Here is a 20,652-nt window from a genome sequence, read left to right as displayed (position 1 = left end):
ATGGAAAACCTCCCAGATCCTGATTTCTTTTCACCAAAACCTTAAGATTTTCCATGCTCTTTTATGACCTGACTCCACGTTCCTTATTTAATTCTCCAAATTCCTTTAATAATGCTGGTCTTCTGAGCAGATGCAAAAACATAGAGTTTTTTTTCGTTAATTCCTTAGGCCTGAGGCCTTCCTTAGGCCTTCTACAACTTTTATTTTTCATTCTCTATTATCTATTGTATCAGTCAGGGCAGGCTATGCTATGCTGTGTAACACAAATAATTCTAATATATTAGTGGCTTCACAACAACGAAGGTCAGTTTCTCATTTGCAACATGTGCTCTGCAAGATATTTTTTCGTTAATTCCTCAGGCCTGAGGTTATGCATTATGTCTAAAGTTTTGGAAAGAGCAGTCTAAAGCCTTGCACTCAAAGTGTAGTCCGTGGATACAGCATCAGCATCACTTGGGAGTTTGTGTGAAACGCAGAATCTGGAATCTTGGGCCCCATTCCAGACCTGCCAATTTGCCTTCTAATGAGATCCGCAGGTGATTTCTATGCTTCATCCAGTCCTTAACCCACTGCAATCTGACCTTTTCCTCTTCGTCTTCTTTTCCTACTACTAAGTCTGTTCTGAGGCCCCCAATGTCCTTCTTTTGAATGTGCAGAATTTGGAACTGATGTGTGTTTGAACAAGAGTTTGAAACGGAGAGCCTGTGCTTTCTCTCTGTGTTTGTTTACATCTGGTCACAATGAGCATGCTCATTTCTGGTGCCAACAATGCTTTCTTCCACTCAGATGTGACGCCCAGATATCATCTTGCTCAGTCTTGACTACTCCCTTCTTCTCGAAATGCTCTTCTGCTTTGCCTGATATTATCATTTCTAATTTTCCTTCTATTTCTGGCGGCTCTTTCTCTGTCTCCATAAGCTCATCTTTCTCTACCTATCCAGTAAATTTGGGGGTGTCTGTCCTAAGCTCTCTTCTCACTTTGCACCCATACGTCTCTAGACAATATCATCTTCTCCCATGACTTCCTTCATCATTCATTCATTCAACAAGTATTTATTGAGACCTTCACTGGTGCCAAGCATTCTGCTGGGTGCTTGAGATTCAGGCATGCATAATGTACCTTCCGACCTTCGAGGAGGCAGACAAGAAAACAGACAGTTTCACTTGAGTGTGTATGTGGTATATGCAGAGTGTGCTCTGGGAACACAAAGAAGATGCACATTTGTGGGGAAGTCTGGCAAGGCCTTCTGGAGGAAATGTTTAGATTGCCCCGGATTTAGACTTTTTTCCCCTTGAATGTTTCATAGCATTTTTTACTCAATGTATTTATAATAATTACAGTAACAAAAGGAAGCCTCTACAACTTTTATTTTTCATTCTCTATTATCTATTGTATCAGTCAGGGCAGGCTATGCTATGCTGTGTAACACAAATAATTCTAATATATTAGTGGCTTAACAACAACGAAGGTCAGTTTCTCATTTGCAACATGTGCTCTGCAGGATGGCAGGGAGGGCTATGCTTATTCAGGTCATTAAAGGACTAAATTGATGGACCAGCCATCATCTTGAACCTTTGTGGTTATTGTGCCAGAAAGAAAGAAAGAGAGCCCTGGAGTAACTTCTATACTTTTTTTATACTTTTAAAAAAAGTATATAAATGCAGCATCACTAATTATAATCACAATGCCGTACATTAGATCCCCAGAACTTACTCATCTTATAATTGGAAGTTCGTACCCTTTGACCAACATCAAAGATATCAAGCGACAGAATGAGGCAGAAGAATGTAACCCCAGCATGTGCCCTAGTAGAATGGGAGAGAATTGAAAATATTTGATGAATAACACTAACGCAACCACCTCATCTTGGTAAATATCTTCATTTACCCAGTAATTCAAACCGGAAACCTTGAAGGGACCTCTGACTCTTTCCATTATGTTCTTACAATTTTGCCTCTGAAAGCTCTCTCCCAAATGTTCCCTTTGTTCTCACTGCTTTTGCCTTGACTCAGTCCTTCTTTTCTCACTTGGACTCTTGCAATAGCCTTCTAACTGTCTGCTAGACTTAGCCCCTTTCAAGCATCACCCTGTTGCCAGAGTGATCATTATAACATTCTACCCCATTTAAGACTCTGCAAAATTTCTCTATCACAACAAGATAAACTCCAAACCTATGACAGGAATACCCTTCCCAGTCTGGTTTCTACTTCCTTTCAAACCTTTTCTCTTGCCAGTCCCCTGTGTGCCAGCCATGTTTAACTACCTGCTAGTCAGCTTTTGCATACTTTCCCCTTTGCTCTATCTAGAAAGTTCTCTGTTCCCTATTACTACCACTCCCTCTTCCCCACAAATTCTCTAGGCTCAAACCTAGAAAATCCCTAATCATCTTTTAAGATTCACATGGAGGATCTTCTTCCCTAAGATACCTTTCCTGACTTTCTCAAATGGAATGACAACTTCTCTAATTATTGTCACCGGATTGTCCTATGCCTATCATTCTCAAAGCATTTGTATCATGGTCTGTAGTTTTAGGCTACATGCCTGTCTCCGCCAACTAATCTATAAACATCTCGATGATAAGAAACTCTTACTAAATTTTGTAATTTACTTTCAGCAGAGAGTAAATACATAGTTCCTGGCACATAGAAAATGCAAAGTAAATGTTACCACATGGCTAGAGATATAAAGATAAGGAATTAATTTCAAACTCATATCATAGGAAAATAAAATTTTTTAACATGCAGATGACGGTTGATTTTTTTAACTTGTATACCTTGTCCAAAATGAGAAGGGTGTGTGGGTGTGTGTGTATGGGTATGTGGCATGTCCCAACTCAATTCTTGGATAAAGTTAAATAACTTCCGTAAGCTTTGGTTTCCTTCCCTCTGAGACTTCATAAAGAAGAGTTAATTATAGCATCTGTTTCATGGGATTGTTGGAAGGCTAACTCAATAAATGCCCATAGTAAGGATACTTAGTAAGGTGCCTGTGTTAGTTTCCTATTGCTGCTGTAACAACTTGGTAGCTTAAAATAACACAAATATAGTACCTTAGAGTTATGGAGGTCAGAAGTCCAAAATTGGTCTCACTGGGCTAAAATTAAGGTGTCGGTAGTACTGTATTCCTTCTGGAGGCTCTAGGGGCCAGTCTGTTTTCTGCCTTTTCCAGCTTCTAGAGGCTTCCTGCGTTCCTTGGCTTGTGGCCCCTTGCCATCTTCAAAATGAGCAATGGCCCATTGAGTCTTTCTCACACTGCATAGCTCTGACACACACTCTCTCACCTCCCTCTTCTGCTTACAAGGATTCCATGACTACCGTGGGCTCACCTGAATAATCCAGGATAATTTCCCCATCTCAGATTCCCTAACTTACATCTGCAACATCCCTTTTGCCATGTAAGGTATGTAAAGTAACCTATTCACAGGTTCTGGGACTCGGGATGTGGACATCTCTGGGGGGAGCATTATTTTGCTGCCACAGTGCTCAATCCACTCATTGTAGATGATCAGTAATACTTGACTATTATTGTTGGAAATGCAGACTGTTTCTTAAACATTGTTAAATAGAGCTGTGTTATAGCTGAAACACTTTTGAGCCATACAGCCTTGAGGTAATGTGGCCTTCTATTAATAACTTAGCATGAAAGAGTCACAGTTATTTTACTCCAAAAGTGGGTTAAGTGATTCACTTTTGAAAATTACCTTAGCCATTTTATTATGCTGGGATGCACTTAGAGTAAAAGGAAATTGGCATTTATTTAAAAGTACCTTAGGACTTCCCTGGTGGCGCAGTGGTTAAGAATCTGCCTGCCGATGCAGAGGATACGGGTTCGAGCCCTGGTCCGGGAAGATCCCGCATGCTGCGGAACAAATAAGCCTGTGTACCACAACTACTGAGCCTGCGCTCTAGAGCCCGTGCTCCGCAACAAGAGAAGCCCCCGCAGTGAGAAGCCCGCGCGTTGAAACAAAGAGTAGCCTCCCGCTCACCGCAACTAGAGAAAGCCCATGCGCAGCAACGAAGACCTAGTGCAGCCGAAAATAAAAATAAAATATAAAAGTACCTTAGTAGCCCTAAGGAAGACAATTTTACTTTCATTACTATTACTGCGTAGTGATGACTAACAGTTATTGAGAACTTACTGTATGCCAGGAACTGTTCCAAGTGTTTATGTATGTATTGACTAATTTGATCCTAATGGCCGGCCCAATAAGGGGAGGTACTTTGATTTTCCTTATTTTATGGCAGTTGAGAGTTTGCCCAAAGTTTCAGGGCTAGTAAGTAGTGATGGGATTTAAACCCAGGTGGTCAGGCTGTAGAGTCTGTACTTTTAACCACAGCACTGTCAAAATAGGAATGTGGAAAAGGATGGGGCAACACTGAAAGAATGAACACTCTACTTTGGGCTGATATCTCTCAGCATTTTTGTAGCTCATCGTGATGTAGCTTAACAGTATTTAGTCTTACTGAATTCTGTCTTTTGTGCTTTTAAAGAATGCGTAATAGAGGACCAACTGTGAGCTGAGAGTTGGTTAGTTTCCAGAGATACTTGAAAACAAATGGTCTAGTCAGTTTAGGCTTTTAAAGACAGGTCCTTTAGGCTTGTCGTCTTTGTCATTCTCTCAAAAATATAGTTTAGGGACATTAGCTGCAGCAACTACCGTATATCATGTGTCATCTTTCTATTCTGCCAACTTGCTTTGATATGGAGAGTTTAAGAGCAAGGAAACTGCTTTTTTTTTTTTAAGGAAGTTGTTTTTCAAGGCAGTGTTTTCTGAAAAAGTTGGTGTTTAAAGAATATTTTGGAGTAAACAAATATTATTAGCACTTTCACCCCTATGGTTAGGTGAAAAAGTTAAAGGAAAGATTATTAATAAGGCTAGTCATTACAAACAAAATGTTAAGAACAACTGTTGAAATATTTCATACGATAAGGAACTCCCTTTAAGTGAATTACACAGGGATATAACTGAGGAGTTGGCATTTGCTCAAAGTGTGTTGATAGAGCTGGATGCTGACTTATAGGGTCAGTGTGATAAGTCAATTGATTTTATGGGTCTTATACATTCATTATAGCCATGTTAGTGGAAATAACACGTTATGTGCAAAATCTCTACGCCAAAATTAGCAAAGAAGAGAGCAACTAATAAGTGAAAAATAAAATTATATCTAATTAGTAAATTTTTCTGTATGAATAAAATACACATTATATAGAGAACAAATCTATCGCATACATTTATCTTGATCTAGGATCAATTCTAAATCATTTTGAAAATCATAAACAGTTAAATGAAATCTTTCATTTCACCTACTGCATTTAATATGTATTCATACTCGCACAGTTTGGGCAGTGTGTTACCTGCACCACGTGGTCATGATATAGCTTCTACACTCCACCTTTTTACTTAGAATCCTGTTGACCTTAGTTAGCTAGAAAACAGCTGCTTTTCTATTTTGATCTGTAGTTAATGTTTTCCAAGTGTCAAGCACATGGAGAGAAATTTTTTCTGTGGACTGATATTAAACATTTTATTTATATTTCTTTTTTTTTTTTAATGGTCCATGGGCTGTTTGGAAAAGTGAGAGCCAAGTAGAGCATTCACTGTAAATGCTTTTAGGAAAAAAAAGTCTCCCTTGGGTATTTCTATAATGGATCAATATCACATTCATTTATTTTAGTGGCATACTCAACCAGAGTGCTATATTCTGGAAACACTCTGTTGTCTATTTTGACTGAGTTAAAAATACATGATCTCTTTCAAAGTTTTCAGATTTTCTGCCTAAAGCTAAAGCTAGGGGATTCCCAATAGTCTTAGGTTGGACTCTTTATTTTGTCCATGAATAAATACCTTGAGAAAGTGACCAGTTGATAGTCTTAGCTTAATGCCTATTTCTTATAATCAAATTTATAGCTTCTGGTCGAAGATGAAGATAATATAGTTTCTTCTTTTAGTTTTGCTGGAATTGGAGTTTTACTTTTTGGGGGGGGGTTTCTACGAGTGTTGGGAAATATTTGAGCCCTATTATTTTTATTATCTGTTGTGTGTAGTTCACTGAAATTTAGTGCCAAGTGTGGAGAAATAGAAGGCCGCAGGTAAGCTGGCACTGTTGTCCTTTGTGGAAGGTAGAAAGATAGGGAGAGCTTGTGTCCTGGGTACTGAGGAGCCTAAAATGATGTGTGAAATTGAGACACTGAGAAAGCAGGAAGGAAACACTGTAAGATTTGCCACATTTTATTTGTGGTGAGTCCCAGGTGAGGTAGAATTGCCCTAAATTCTTTGGGCACTAGGAAACTTGGATGGGAGACTCAATTTCTAAACCTTTAGCTCCTGAGAAGCAATAGCCACCTCACAGGGTTATGTGATCTACGACAGAAGAGAAACTACTGGTTGTCTCGAGAAGTGGGTGGTCTTGCTGGCCATCATTTTCTCTTTGCGTTTGCCTGGGAAGGCAGCTCTAGAGTTTCCCTAATACGTTTTTTAAAATAAATATTTCTAGACAATTCTCTAGCAGTCCAGTGGTTAGGACTCCACATCCTTACTACAGGGGTTACGGGTTTGATCCCTGGTTGGGGAAACTAAGATCCTGCAAGCCACGCAGTGCAGCCAAAAATAATAAATAAAAATAAAATAAGGGGCTTCACTGGTGGTGCAGTGGTTGAGAATCCGCCTGCCAATGCAGGGGACACGGGTTCGAGCCCTGGTCCGGGAAGATCCCACATGCCACGGAGCAACTGGGCCCGCGAGCCACAACTACTGAGCCTGCACGTCTGGAGCCTGTGCTCCGCAACAAGAGAGGCCCGCACACCGCGATGAAGAGTGGACCCCGCTTGCCTCAGAGAAAGCCCTCACACAGAAACGAAGACCCAACTCAGCCAAAAATAAATAAATAAATTTATTAATTAAAAAAAAAGTAAAATTAAAATAAAATAAAGTAAAATAAATACTTCTAGTAATGTTTTAAAATATCTTTGTTTGGTCTTTCAGGAACATTAAAAAAAGCCTATTTTAAATCAAATGGGAGTGAACCTTTGGTCACTGATGGTGAAGTCCATGTGTATGATGTTATTCTTCCAAGTACAACTCATAACGAGAGCACCGGGACATCTACTGCCAATCCCACCCAACACATTCCAGCCTGGACTATGGAGGCTTCTCTCCCAGGGGACCAAAATCACAGGAGCACAAGTAAGTCTGAAGGTACTAAATAGCTGGGCCCTTTAATGTCTGTGGAACCCACAGGTAGCTTTTTAAGTGTGCTGATGCTCTTAATCACAATCACTTACTGGTCACACAGGGAAAGCTCTGCTCCCTTACCTAGCAAGCATGTGCCCTGTTACTAAACATGAAATGCCCTCAGCTCAGCCATCCAGATAGGGACTGGAGTAAGAAATAAAAAGGTACCAATGCCATTCAGTGTTTCTGAGACATAAAATTTTATGCTGCTTGCCCCAGTATGACAGTGTTGATTTTACGGTGGTTCTGTTTTTTAAGTTTTAAGTTACTTATTTTGAGATGGTTAAATTAATAAGTAAACTAAGTTACTTATTTTGTTATTGGTGCCTTGTGGCAGGTATCCTAATTCTGTGGTTCTTCGAGGTAATTTCGCTGTAAGCATCTTTGCCTTAGACATCTTTGCTGTAAGCATTTCTGCCTCATAATTAATTGGTTGTAAGGCAATTTTACCATGAAAGATATAAAATGAAAGAGGGACATTTAAAAAGACATAATGAAATGTGGGAAATGAATAACAATTAAAAAGACATTGCTAAATACAAAATTTTTGAATATGTTTAAAATGTGTGTAGATTCATGGTGACACTGCACAAATAACTGAGTTTATTTTGTGAGTTGTACCTTGTCTTTCAAGTCTTCTGTTTATAGTATTTTTATACACTTTTTTTTGCTTGTTGATTTGTCTCCTCGTTCAGCATTGCACTTTATCTTTTTTGCTAAAATTTGTTCCTTTGTTAAGAGAGGTATCAGTTTCCAAATACTAGGATGCATATTTGTAACTGAGTTCTGTATTGCACTCTGAAAGCCTTCTCCACTGGTGTTTGTTCCTCGCGTACTGTCACATGTCCGTTGATAGACTTTCCAAAGTTCTATGGGAAATGTAGGTTCAGCTCTGCACCTCTGGGGCCCTCAGCCTCTTTCTCCTCCAGTGCAGTGTTTCAAGATAAGAAACCAACACAAAGCAAATCGTCTTCTGTCAGCTCAATAAAGCCATCAATAACGTCTCTAACTGGAAGAAATGATAACACATTTCAACCCGTTGAAACCAAACTGTCAACCAGGTGGTTTACTTTCATTGCAAAATTGCCTTACAGTCAATTAGTTATGTGGTGAAAATGTTTGCAGTGAGATGCTTACAGCGAGAAGTGAGAAGACCAGGCACGCAGTTCTATAATCGAATGCCAAGGGATTTGACAGGAGCTATCCCTTCATTTGCTTTTGAGGTGTCTGTGTGTTCTTTCTCATTTCCTGGTTTTATTGGCTATGCAATTTATTTTACTTGTTGGTGACTGACAAATAAACACACCTTGAGGAAAATGGCATGGCCAAAACTTCTATTTGAGGACACATGGAGATATTTGTCAGTTATTCCAGAAAAAGTGCTTGCAGAGAGAGAGAGAAGACAGAAAGGGTGGAGATGGGTCCAGTTAGATGGCAACATATGATATGCTCCGGAATGTGACTCTATCCCTCAATACCCCTCCAATTTTTTTAGTAAAGTTACTAACCTTCCAGAATGCTAGTGGGAGTGGATTAGTGTGGAAAGTTACCTAGTCAGTGCTGATAAATCATAATCAGAGCACAGTCACTGTTAAGAGCTTTCTCTGCAGTTGTCTTGAGTCTTACTTTCTACTTCCTAAAACAAGGTTATGTGATTGAAAATTACCCAAAACCCATTCATCCCTGATCACTTTCTTGTTTGTTGCTCCCTCCTTCCTGAAAACCTCCAAAGGGAAATCACATCTTAGGTCTAGGACAGAATATTTATTTTCATTCTGAGCCAGGAAGGGAAGGATTAGGCTTACTCTTAAGCTATCATAGTATGTTTGCTAGTATCTGAAGAAACGCAGGATTATTCTCTCTCTCTAGCCCCAAAGAGTCAGAATGTTTGGCTTCCGTTGTTTCATGGAGCACTGATAGATATTATCTGTTTCTTATGCTTAAGAGTTCACCAGCGATTTATACGGATTCATATTCATTACCTGACGGTAATACTACAAACCCAAATTATGCTAAGTAAAATTTGTTTTCCTCAAGAGTTTAATTTTGAAGTTTTTAATATTTCAGTCATGTCTTAAGCACTTCATTATTCTTTCTTTTTTTTACATCTTTATTGGAGTATAATTGCTTTACAATGGTGTGTTAGTTTCTGCTTTATAACAAGCACTTCATTATTCTTAGGGCAGTATTTTTCAACAAAAGGGCAGAAGTAATTTAAGCAAAAACTCAGTCCAATTAATGTGGTTGCAATTATAGCAATTGTTATTTTCTTTTACAAGGTGGATTTGTCTCTATTTTGAAAGTTCTGTCATTTGTTAAGATTCAAATAGAGGTGACAAACACATACCCTGAAGAGTAAAGAAACATATGGTCCTTGCTGCTCAGTTTGGAAGTTTGATGGGAGTCTGTTTGACTCATTTTCTCTTCCTATGGGTGGAACATTGCTTGAGAATATGAACGTAATTTGACATGTAAAGGAAACCCAGGTGAAATTAGAATGATTAAATGTAGAAAGGTCAAAACCTTTGAAAATGTGTCATTCTGTCTTGTTAATGTACTTGACAGTTAGCCTTGGGCTTTACTGTCTCACCACACAGACCCTCAATAGACTGTCTATAATAACTAAAATTATTTATTGTTAGGGATTGGATAGTTTTTCATACACTTAAGTAATACTGCTAGTCTGTGAGTATAGAGCTTTTGATAGTTTTCAGGGCAAGTTTGAATATTTTCTTTGTGGTCCTTATTATTATTTTTTAAATTTTATTGAAGTATAGTTGATTTACAGTGCAGTGTTAATTTCTTCTGTACAGCAAAGTGATTCAGTTATACATATATATATATTCTTTTTCATATTCTTTTCCATTATGGTTTATCACAGGATATTGAATATAGTTCCCTGTGCTACACAGTAAGACCTTGTTGTTTATCTCTCTGTGGCCCTTATAATTAGCTGACAAGGTATGCAGGACAGGTATACAGACCGTTTTTCAAGGTTTGAAATTGAGGCTTAGGGAAATTAAGTTGATGTATCCGGTGTCACTTATTTACTAATTGGTAGCCATGGAGTTGGGATTCAGGTCTTGGGACTCCTAGACCAGCGTTCTTTCAAGTATTTCATGCTTCCTTATTTAATTTCATTGCTTTCTTTTCAGTAGCAGGAGCATTTCTGAGCAAATTTTAAGCTCCAGGAGAGTAATGTATTTTGTTTACTGCTTTATAGCCAGTGCTCAACAAAATATTTGTTGAATGAATAAATAAATGAACTACAGTCATTTCAAAAATTTAATATCCGACCTCTTTTTTATTGGTGATGCCAAATCACACTTCTCACTTGATATTTATTTAACCAATTTTACTTAAAGTATAATTTAATGCTTATTTCTCTACTAACACCTAGCAGAGAATTTACTTTTATTCCTTTTTTAAAAAAATATTATTCTCTAATTAAAGTGTCATTCTAAATTTCTGGCATATGTAAAAGCTTTTTGAGTCCACTCTAGTCCAAAACTACAGTGGCGAGACATTCTGTCCTTCTCAATATCCTGGGTAGAAAACGAAGGGGAGAACTCCTGGCAAAAAGTACCAGGAAATAGCCTTTCCTTAAGACGCTTCCTTTTGGAGGTCCTTAATATCATGCCAAAGCACAGAATACTGCAGTTTGTAAAGTTTTAGCCAGATGCCTCCTAGGTTACACTGTGTGGCAGAGCTTTGTAAATGTGAAATAGGCTTTATGTGACATCTGTTACATGTGGAGTTTCATTAGTTACATTTTGAAAACCAATTGTAATATGGAAAGGAAAAAGGCCCATAGCTAGCTTTCATGCTGTATCTCAGCAAGGGATTTTCCTAGGTTGCATTCTGTGTTTAGATTTTTATTTTCATCTTTTCTTCTTATATATTTTATAAATATTTAAGCATAAATTGAATTTTAAGGAGAGGGAAAAACTCTTTGACCAACCAAGAGCTTTTGGGTTAAAAATAATATGGCACAAAATAAAATAGCCTAGAAACTCTAATCAGGAATTAAAGTGACATGAGAGTGGGCTAATGTGCTGAAGCATAAAGTGTTTTGTTCTCTCATTGTGCTCTTTGATGACCAGCTCCTAAACCTTCTATATCAGATGAAAACACATCATACCTCTCATTCACTTACAGAAAGCTTTTTGAGGTGTAATCCACGTACCATTAAATTTGATCTCTAATACATATAATTCAGTATTTTTAAAATGTATTCACAGAGTTGTGCAACTATCACCACTATCTAATTTTAGAACATTTTCATCACTGCAAAAAGAAATGCTGTATCCATTATTCCTCATTTCCCCTCTCCCTCAGCCTGTGTCCAAAACTAATCTACTTTCAGTCTCTATAGATTTGCCTGTTCTGAACATTTCATCTAAAGGGCATCATACAATAAATGTGTGGCTTTTGTGACTGGCTTTTCCTATTTTTCTTGGATATAGGCACAGCCCTGGCCTTCTAGTATCCCAGGGAATATGTCAGAGCTTTTCAAAGGCCTCTTCAGACATCTCATTCCCTAGTTCTTCCTCTTAAGTGTTTTGGTCAGCCTCTTATTTACAACAGGTATCCTTGCCTCAGGTAACTGTGATGTTAAACAATCGCCACAGATTGTTTTCCACACGTACCCTGGGGATAGAAAAGCTCTGAGATCAAAGAGAAAGCTCTGAGATCAAGTAAAGACAAGTACTGAGAATGGATCCTTTCCGGGGAGCTTCTAGACAAGTTGAATGGTGATAATTCTCTGGGGGTGGCTTTTTGGGGAGCTTCAGACCCATTCTTCCCCCTAGGTTGCTGGTTTTTATAGATACCATGGTTGCAAGCTCATTGGTTTTCAAGGCTCCTGTAGAACTGAGGAGAGGGTGATGGGACTATGGCAAGTTAAAATGTTACAAAGTGGGACTTCCCTGCTGGCGCAGTGGTTAAGAATCTGCCTGCCAATGCAGGGAACACGGGTTCTATCCCTGGTCCAGGAAGATCCCACATGCTGTGGAGCAGCTAAGCCCCGTGCGCCACAACTACTGAGCCTTCGCTCTAGAGCCCGCGAGCCACAGCTGCTGAGCCCGTGTGCCACAGCTACTGAAGCCCGCGTGCCTAGAGCCTGTGCTCCGCAACAAGAGAAGCCACAGCAATGAGAAGCCCGCGCACCGCAACGAAGAGTAGCCCCCGCTCACCACAACTAGAGAAAGCTCGCGCGCAGCAACGAAGACCCAACGCAGCCAATAAAAAACAAAAATGAAAACAAAAAACGCTACAAAGCTCATAGTTCTCACTGTGATTCAGCCATTTTTCTTGAACAAATGTTCCTCTGCTGCAAGCCTTTGGTTAAATTCCAAAGTTCTGAAAAATCTGATTTTGATATTTTTTTCCCAGTGTTTTTACTATTTCTATGGAGGAACAGAGTTTTGGAGGGTCTTACCGTGCCATTCTGGAAGTATTTCCTACCCCTCGATCAGTTTTACCTTCCTTATCTACTCTACTGCTTCTTTTTCATTTCCTCCAACATTGGGAATTGGTTTTTCTTCTTTCTGTAATGAATAAATATGATCATATTATATATATTATTTTAAAACGGAAGACTTTATCTCCTTTTTTTTGCATAAATCACTTCAATTCTTCTTCCTTTTGCATCATATTACCTTATTTCTGCCCACAGTTAGCCCATCTTAACAACCTGGTGTGTATGATTTCACAGTTTTCTCCATGCTCATAAATTATATATAAACATATGTACACAAACTTGTATACAGAATGACATACACATAGAGGTGTTTTTGTTTTTCAAAAAATGAGATCACATTTATTACGTACAGTTTTCTACATAATGTTTTTCTCACTCAAGGACACTTCATGTAAATATCTCTAAGACAATGATTTAGCTCTAATTCATTATTACAGTGATTAAATAGCCTTCCATACTCTCATTATACCATAATTTATTTCAATCACTCTTCTAACAATTCTTCACCTTGTATTTATTTTTTTTCCTCAATGAATTATACAGTCCCTGAAGATAAAATGACTTGGATTGACAGTGAAACTGTCTAAATAGCAGTGATTTATTAGCACTGATAACTCGGTACCAAAATGCCCTGAACACATACTCCGAATTTGCTGCCTGTAGAAAGCTTGTATACCAATCAGAAACCTTAAGATTATTCTTTCTTCCTAGTTTTCTGCTTTTAACACAGTATTTCTATTAGCTTGTAAGTGAGTTCTGCGAGAATACGAAGCTAAGAGGATCAGAGCAAGTCCTGAAGTTTTACTTGGGTTACTATTTATCAGGAAACTATCCAAGGATGGAATATGGGGAGAGGGGCTCTAATTAGACATCTGAAATCAGATAAAGTCCCTTCTCCTTTTTCCCTGACATTTTCTAATCCTGTCCAGAGTGGAATCCTGAATGTCTTAATTATATTCTTCTTAAGTCAGTTATGCTGTTCTCAGATTCATGTACCCACCTCTCTACATTACTGACTGCAGATTATTGTGCGGTTTGGAGGGGGAATCTGTGCTTATATGTGTGAATGACATCATTCCTCTGTTGTTTTTTGGACAGTATTTCTTCATCTGGGGGCTGAGGGACCTCAGATTTTTTCTGGGACACCCAAGAATTCTTTATAAGAACTTCTTAAATGTATGCTTTCATTTCAATGGTAATAAAAAATAATGCACACCTACTCTTGATAACCTGGATAACCATCTTATAACAAGTACTGAGATAAAATTTTGGTGACTGTATTTGTGTTTCTATTTTTGATAAAGTTGCTGCTAAGCTGTATTTCTTAGACATTTGCTAGCCATCGAGAAAGGAACAGAGGCAGATTTGGTAGTCTTCTCAATTGCAGAACTAAAGTATGTACTGGCATGTTGTACAAAGGACGCCTTTGTGGCAGTTAAAATAGAGAAAAACAGACTTACTCAGCGGTGATACATGGTAGCATAAGCTTCCTAAATACAGGAGAACTTGTGCTTCAGGAGTTAGCACCATATTCATGGTGTCTTAGCAGAACACTGTTAATATTAATTCATTAATGTAATTAATTTAAATCTTATCAGTTTTGTAGTTTCATTTATGTTTAATTTATACATATTGATTTCATTGTGTGTTAGACCTATAGGTATAAAGGGGTTTGTGTTTAATTTTATGTATACCTGCATAATTTCTTCCTGTGAAAAAGCCTGTACGATTGATTCTTCAACTTGTGAAATACTGCTTTAGGGTACCTGAGTTCTAGCTGTTTTTGTCACATCCTCAGGAAAAACAGTGATGCTCTATAGCAGAGCTTCTTAGCTTTTTTGTGCCAAGTACTGCTTTGACAAACTGGTAAAGCTTATAGGTGCCTTCTCAGAATAACGTTTTGGTGCTTAAAACACATTGCACAGAATCAAAAAGAAAGGCAATTTTATTAAAATCTAGTTATCAAAATATTGGAAATATAAATTCATGATATAGTAATACATGTATTTATTTATTAACATATTAAATAATGATATCAGCCTAGGTCAATACCTGTAATTTTATAATATGGATGAGCATACATAATATTTTGAAATGTCTGTAATAACTCTGTTGATAAGAAAATAGCTATGATTTCTAAATAGTTTTTCTGATTGTTGCCTACATTGATAAGCATTTAAGTATGCTAAATTTCAACTGGAGGTTAATGGAAATAGAGATGCTATTTTTCTCCCATCCAATCTAATTTCTTCATAGACAGCAATTTTCTTTTTTTTTTTTTTTTTTTGCTGTACGCGGGCCTCTCACTGTTGTGGTGTCTCCCGTTGCGGAGCACAGGCTCCGGACGCACAGGCTCAGCGGCCATGGCTCACGGGCCCAGCCGCTCCGCGGCATGTGGGATCTTCCCAGACCGGGGCACGAACCCGCGTCCCCTGCATCCGCAGGCGGACTCTCAACCGCTGCGCCACCAGGGAAGCCCAGCAATTTTCTTTTAATTGAAGTGTAGTTGATTTACAATATTGTGTTAGTTTCAGGTATACAGCAAAGTGATTTGGTTATATATACATATATATATGCATATATATATTATTTTTAATTCTTTTCCACTATAATTTATTATAAGATATTGAATATAGTTCCTTGTGCTATACAGTAAATTCTTGTTGTTTATCTATTTTATGTATGGTAGTGTGCATCTGTTAATCCTATACTCCCAATTTATCCCCCCCACCTCTTCTCCTTTGGTAACCATAAGCTTCTTTTCTATGTCTGTGAGTCTGTTTTGTAATTAAGTTCATTTGTACTATTTTTTAGATTCCAGATATAAGTGATATCATATACGGTTGTCTTTCTCTGACTTACTTCACTTAGTATGATAATCTCTAGGTCCATCCATGTTGCTGCAAATGACATTATTTCATTCTTTTTCATGTCTGAGTAATATTCCATTGTATGTATATGTATATACATATATACTTATAGATATGTATATATACACACATATATATACACCACATCTTCTTTATTCACTCATCTGTAAATGGACACAGGTTGCTTCCATATCTTGGCTATTGTAGATAATGCTGCTATGAACATTGGGGTGCATATATCTTTTTGAATTAGAGTGTTCATCTTTTCTGGATATATGCCCAGGAGTGGGATTGACAGCAAAAATTTTATGTATAAGCCCATTGAGGTCTTTGGATTATAATTAAGGACACATGCTTTAGAGGAAATGGGTGGGTTTTTTTTTTCTTTTGTTTTCTTTTTGGTAACTGGGAGAGTCTGAGGACTGCCTAAACTACTTCATTAGGAATTTGCTACTCCAAAATTTACTGTAGTCATGACCCTGGACACCATCCCTTATGTGCTCTGCTGGCCACCAGTGTTAGACTCCAAGGTTCAAGTATAGTTGGTTGCCCTCTCTATATGCTAAATCATATTCTTTCGGCTTGAAGAACAGTTATGAGATTCAGACGTGGGCTCTGGCTAATATCAATATCTAAGCAAAAACAAGTGAAGCATTTAAATAATTGTTGCCTTCTTATCTGGTTGGCATGGTAGCATTCTAATAAGGATCTGCATAATTCTTGGGAGAGGGAGAAAGGAAATTTGAATGTAGGTATGGAGTCTCTCTTTTTTTCTCCCCACTCTCCTTTTCTTCTTCCTCATTGCATCTGTAGATGACTCTGTCCCTGGGATGTATTGGGTTCCTCCCAGAGAGAGCGAACTCAATCATTTGCAGAGCTAGGCTTTTGAAAGGGATAATGGAGCAGTACCTGGTTTGCTCTCCTTTAGCTTCAGTCCCATTCCTCCCATTGCAAAGACTTTTGGGCAAGACTTCCAGACCCCTTCTCCAAAATGAATCCCGCAGTACCCCCCAGGTGACATCTTCCCCCAAAGGTAATGTGCCTATAATACATTATTATAGCAAACAAGAGTCAGAGTTAAATTGTCACATCAAAAAGGTTTTTGGCTCAAAACTTTCTTCTCCAGATTCATTATCACAGGTTCCTCTTGAGGAAGAACAGCCCCATACACTTGATCCATGTACAGAAAAAAAAGAAAAAAAAAAAAACGGTAGCAGATAATAGCATTGCAGAAACAGTCCTGATCAAATTCAAGGACAAAAATGATCTTTTTTAAAACAAATTATTTTATTTTTATTTTTGGCTGCATTGGGTCTTTGTTGCTGTGCGCAGGCTTTTCTCTGTTGTGGCGAGCAGGGGCCACTCTTCGTTGCAGTGCGCAGGCTCCTCATTTGGTGGCCTCTCTTGTTGCGGAGCATGGGCTCTAGACGTGCGGGCTTCAGTAGTTGTGGCTCATGGGCCCTAGAGCGCAGGCTCAGTAGTTATGACGCATGGGCTTTGCTGCTCTGCGGCATGTGGGATCTTCCTGGACCAGGGCTCGAACCCTGTCCCCTGCATTGGCAGGTGGATTCTTAACCACTGCCCCACCAGGGAAGCTCCTAAAATGATCTTTTAAAAGCCAGATTCTCACATAAAAGTTTTTTTAAAATGTGTAATTTACTTTACTCTGTGGTTCTGAAAGAAAACCAGCACTGTATATATTCTTTTGCCTGAATCTTTCAATTTGCTATCGCAGGCTTTTGGTCTTTGTACAATTTTGTGCTGAGAGCAAGAAACCCATCAGCGGGAATCTGTTTGCTGTTACTTGTGTCTTTGAAGAATATGCCTTTTCACTTACTTGTAGTTGGAATGAGTATGGTAATGACTTTTCCAAGCCAAAAGTTTTGCAACAGTTCACATTTGATGCAAACTATTCCTTGTCTCTTAGTGTTAACTTCTTTTATTCTTCTTTTTTGCTGCTCTGCATCATTAACCTAATACCTACATGTGGTGTTTGAATTGATTAGATTCACAGTACTTGTTTGTGATTGTATTAATTGGTGTAAACTCACTCTGACATATATGTACTCTTCCAAGTTTTGTGAGACATCTCAATTTCTGAGAGGCTAGGTTAATATTCTAAGAAGCACCATTCGCTCCTAAGCAGCTACTTATTGGGTGCCAAGCTCTGGGGTTTGGCTCTGTAGACGCTAATGGTGGGTCAGTTAGAAGTCCTGTCCTCAAGTAGTCAGTTGTCTAGTAACTGCCTTGAGACCTGAATGTGTTATTTATAACTTGAGAAATTCTGTAAGAGAGGTTCAGAGCCCGAAGGAAACATGATTCATTTCAATTCTTAATTCTTTAAAAGACAAGATTGCTAATTCATACTATTTCTAGTCTATAATAAATATATCATTTTTCTAAACATCATCAAGTTTTATTTACAGTTATAAAAGTTTTATTTTAAAGGTCTGTCTTAGAGTTTCCATTTTTAATCAGATTATAGTTTAATTCTTAGATTTAAAAACTTATTCATAATATAATTATCTTAGATAAGCTGAGCAGAGCCTTTTGTTTTCAATTTTATGGGAAGGCCCACCATGCTTTTATAGGTACTAATGAGAATTTTATCACCTCAGGAAGTGGGAGTTCTGGAATTCTACAATTCCCTCCTTGAAATTACTTTCCAATTCTTCCATTGTTTATTAAGTAATCAAAGGCAGAGAGTTTGTTTCTGCTGCGGTTCTGTGTTTACAGATGTGCACTGGACAAAGGCCTTTAGGATATACATTTCAGGAGACTGATTTATGATGATCTGATGGCTATTAAGCCACAGTAACTATGTTACCATATTATGTGTCCTTGAAAGTCAACAAAAAATAGAAAAAATAATATGGGAGGGTTGCCTTGGGAGAGAAAGGAAGACCTTAAATCAAGAGTCTTTGCTTATTCTAGAGTTTGGGGGTTGGCCAAGTGGTCATTTTCCAGCCAATCACGAGAGGCAGTAAGGCAGGTAATATGTGGGGACACATCTAGCACCATCAGTGTTCAAGTAGGGCCCTGTCACCCCTTCCTTCTTTCTTATTTCTCCCTTTTGGAATGGGAATGTCTCTCCCATGCCTGTCCCCCGTTTTGTTTTAGAATCACATAATTTGTCTCGTTTCACAGGTTCACAGCTGAAGGGGAATTTTGCCTCAGGGTGAACCATACCTTGAGTCTCAGCCATATACGGTTTAGATGACATTTAGATGAGACTTTGGACTTTAGACTTTGATGCTGAAATGATTTAAGACTTTCTGAGCCGTTGGGATGGAGTGAATATATTTTACATGTGAGAAGGACAATGAATTTTGGGGGCCAGGGTTAGAATATTATCAATTGAATGTTTGTATCCCTCAAATATTCATATGTTGAAGTCCTGGCCCTTAATATACTGTCGTCCATTTTTATATCTTCTCTGGAAAAATGTTTATTCAAATCCTCTGCCTATTTTAAAATTGGATTATTTAGGGGTTTTTTGCTGCTGAGTTGTGTGAGTTCCTTATATATTTTGACGATTAACCCCTTATCAGATACATGATTTGCAGATATGTTCTCCTATTCCGTAAGTTGTCTTTTCAAGCTTTTTAGTTTGGTATAGTTCCACTTGTTTGTTTGGCTGTTGTTGCCTGTACTTTTGGCATTTTATTCAAAAAATCTTTGCTAAGACCAGTGTCGAGGAGCTTTTTTCCTATGTTTTCTTCTAGGGGTTTTATGGTTTCAGGTCTTCCATTTAAATCTTTAATCAATTTCAAGCTTCCATTAAGTAGACTTATATTGGGGTTGTTATTTTGAAGCTATTGTTTGCACATTATAGGGGAAAGCAAATAAGTATTTATATTCATGTTTTCAGGAACCAACATTTTCAACATAAGAGAAAAAAGGTACAAATATAAAAACAAATAAATTAAAACCCTATAATCTTAATTTTGAATTGGTAATATCGGTATAAACTCAGTATTTTTTCCTCCTTTAAAAATACATACCAGTTTGTCTCTGTTCACCAAAAAAGCCTGGAAGAAGTGACAACCCATGAGCAGAGAACACATTGGATGCCCAGTTCTTGAAGAATTCTATTAAACTTATTAACTTAAATAGTTTATATCTTGATGTCTGTCATTCTGAGGTCATAATGAAATATGGTTGCCCTTTTCATATGCAGACTCAGTTATTCCTTCATTTCAGGAAAACAAATTTATAGCATCTTTCAAGGTTTTTCTCTTCCACTTTTGGGTTCTTGGATTCAGAGGAACATTTTTCTGTTAACTTGCTGTCTTCCTTATACATATATCTTCTTAATTGTGCTCATAATGATTATCCTAAGTTTCTTTAATTTTTATTATTTCTAAATACTTTTACTGTTAATATTTTTAGTGTTATAGCCTCATTTTCTTTTATTCCAATGTTTTTTCTTTTGTCTTTGAGTTCTCGTTTGGTTAAACTCATTTTCTTGTTGCTTTCTTATAATATATAAAATTTTTAAAGGTTTGTGTTTTTTGTTTCTGGGTTATAATTTCTTTCCTATGGGTTGTTTTTTTTAAAAAAAAATCTTTATTGGAGTATCATTGCTGTACAATGGTGTGTTAGTTTCTGCTTTATAACAAAGTGAATCAGCTATACATATATCCCCATATCTCCTCCCTCTTGCGTCTCCCTCCCACTCTCCCTATCCCACCCCTCTAGGTGGTCACAAAGCACCGAGCTGATCTCCCTGTGCTATGCGGCTGCTTCCCACTAGCTATCTAGTTTACGTTTGGTAGTATTTATAAGCCCATGCCACTCTTTCCTATGGGTTTCTAATCAGTCTTTTGTTCTTCTTCCCCCTCTTCCTCTTAATCCATCATATGTTGGAAAAATGTACAACCATTAAAAATGATGTTGTGGAAGAATACATACTGATATGTAGAAATATTCAAGGCCTATTAGTGAGTGAATAAGCAGGCTACTAAATAATATGTACATTGAATATGTACAGTGCATTGTAATGTTAAATATATTCATGTTATGTTAAGTATATATGATATATAGTATGAAAGAAAAAAAGCCTAGT

General features: G+C 37.8%; 1 protein-coding gene across 1 annotated transcript in view; it reads left to right on the top strand.

Moving 5' to 3' along the window:
- CORIN (corin, serine peptidase) overlaps positions 1–20,652 on the top strand; it is a 260,935-nt gene that overhangs the window by 42,386 nt on the left and 197,897 nt on the right. The window contains 1 exon segment of the mRNA XM_079920067.1: positions 6,984–7,184. Coding sequence (XP_079776193.1) covers positions 6,984–7,184 — 201 coding nt within the window.

The sequence above is a fragment of the Stenella coeruleoalba genome (assembly GCF_951394435.1).
Source record: "Stenella coeruleoalba genome assembly, chromosome: 4".
In the NCBI taxonomy this organism is placed as follows: Eukaryota; Metazoa; Chordata; class Mammalia; order Artiodactyla; family Delphinidae; genus Stenella; species Stenella coeruleoalba.
This window is presented reverse-complemented; position numbering and strand designations above follow the sequence as displayed.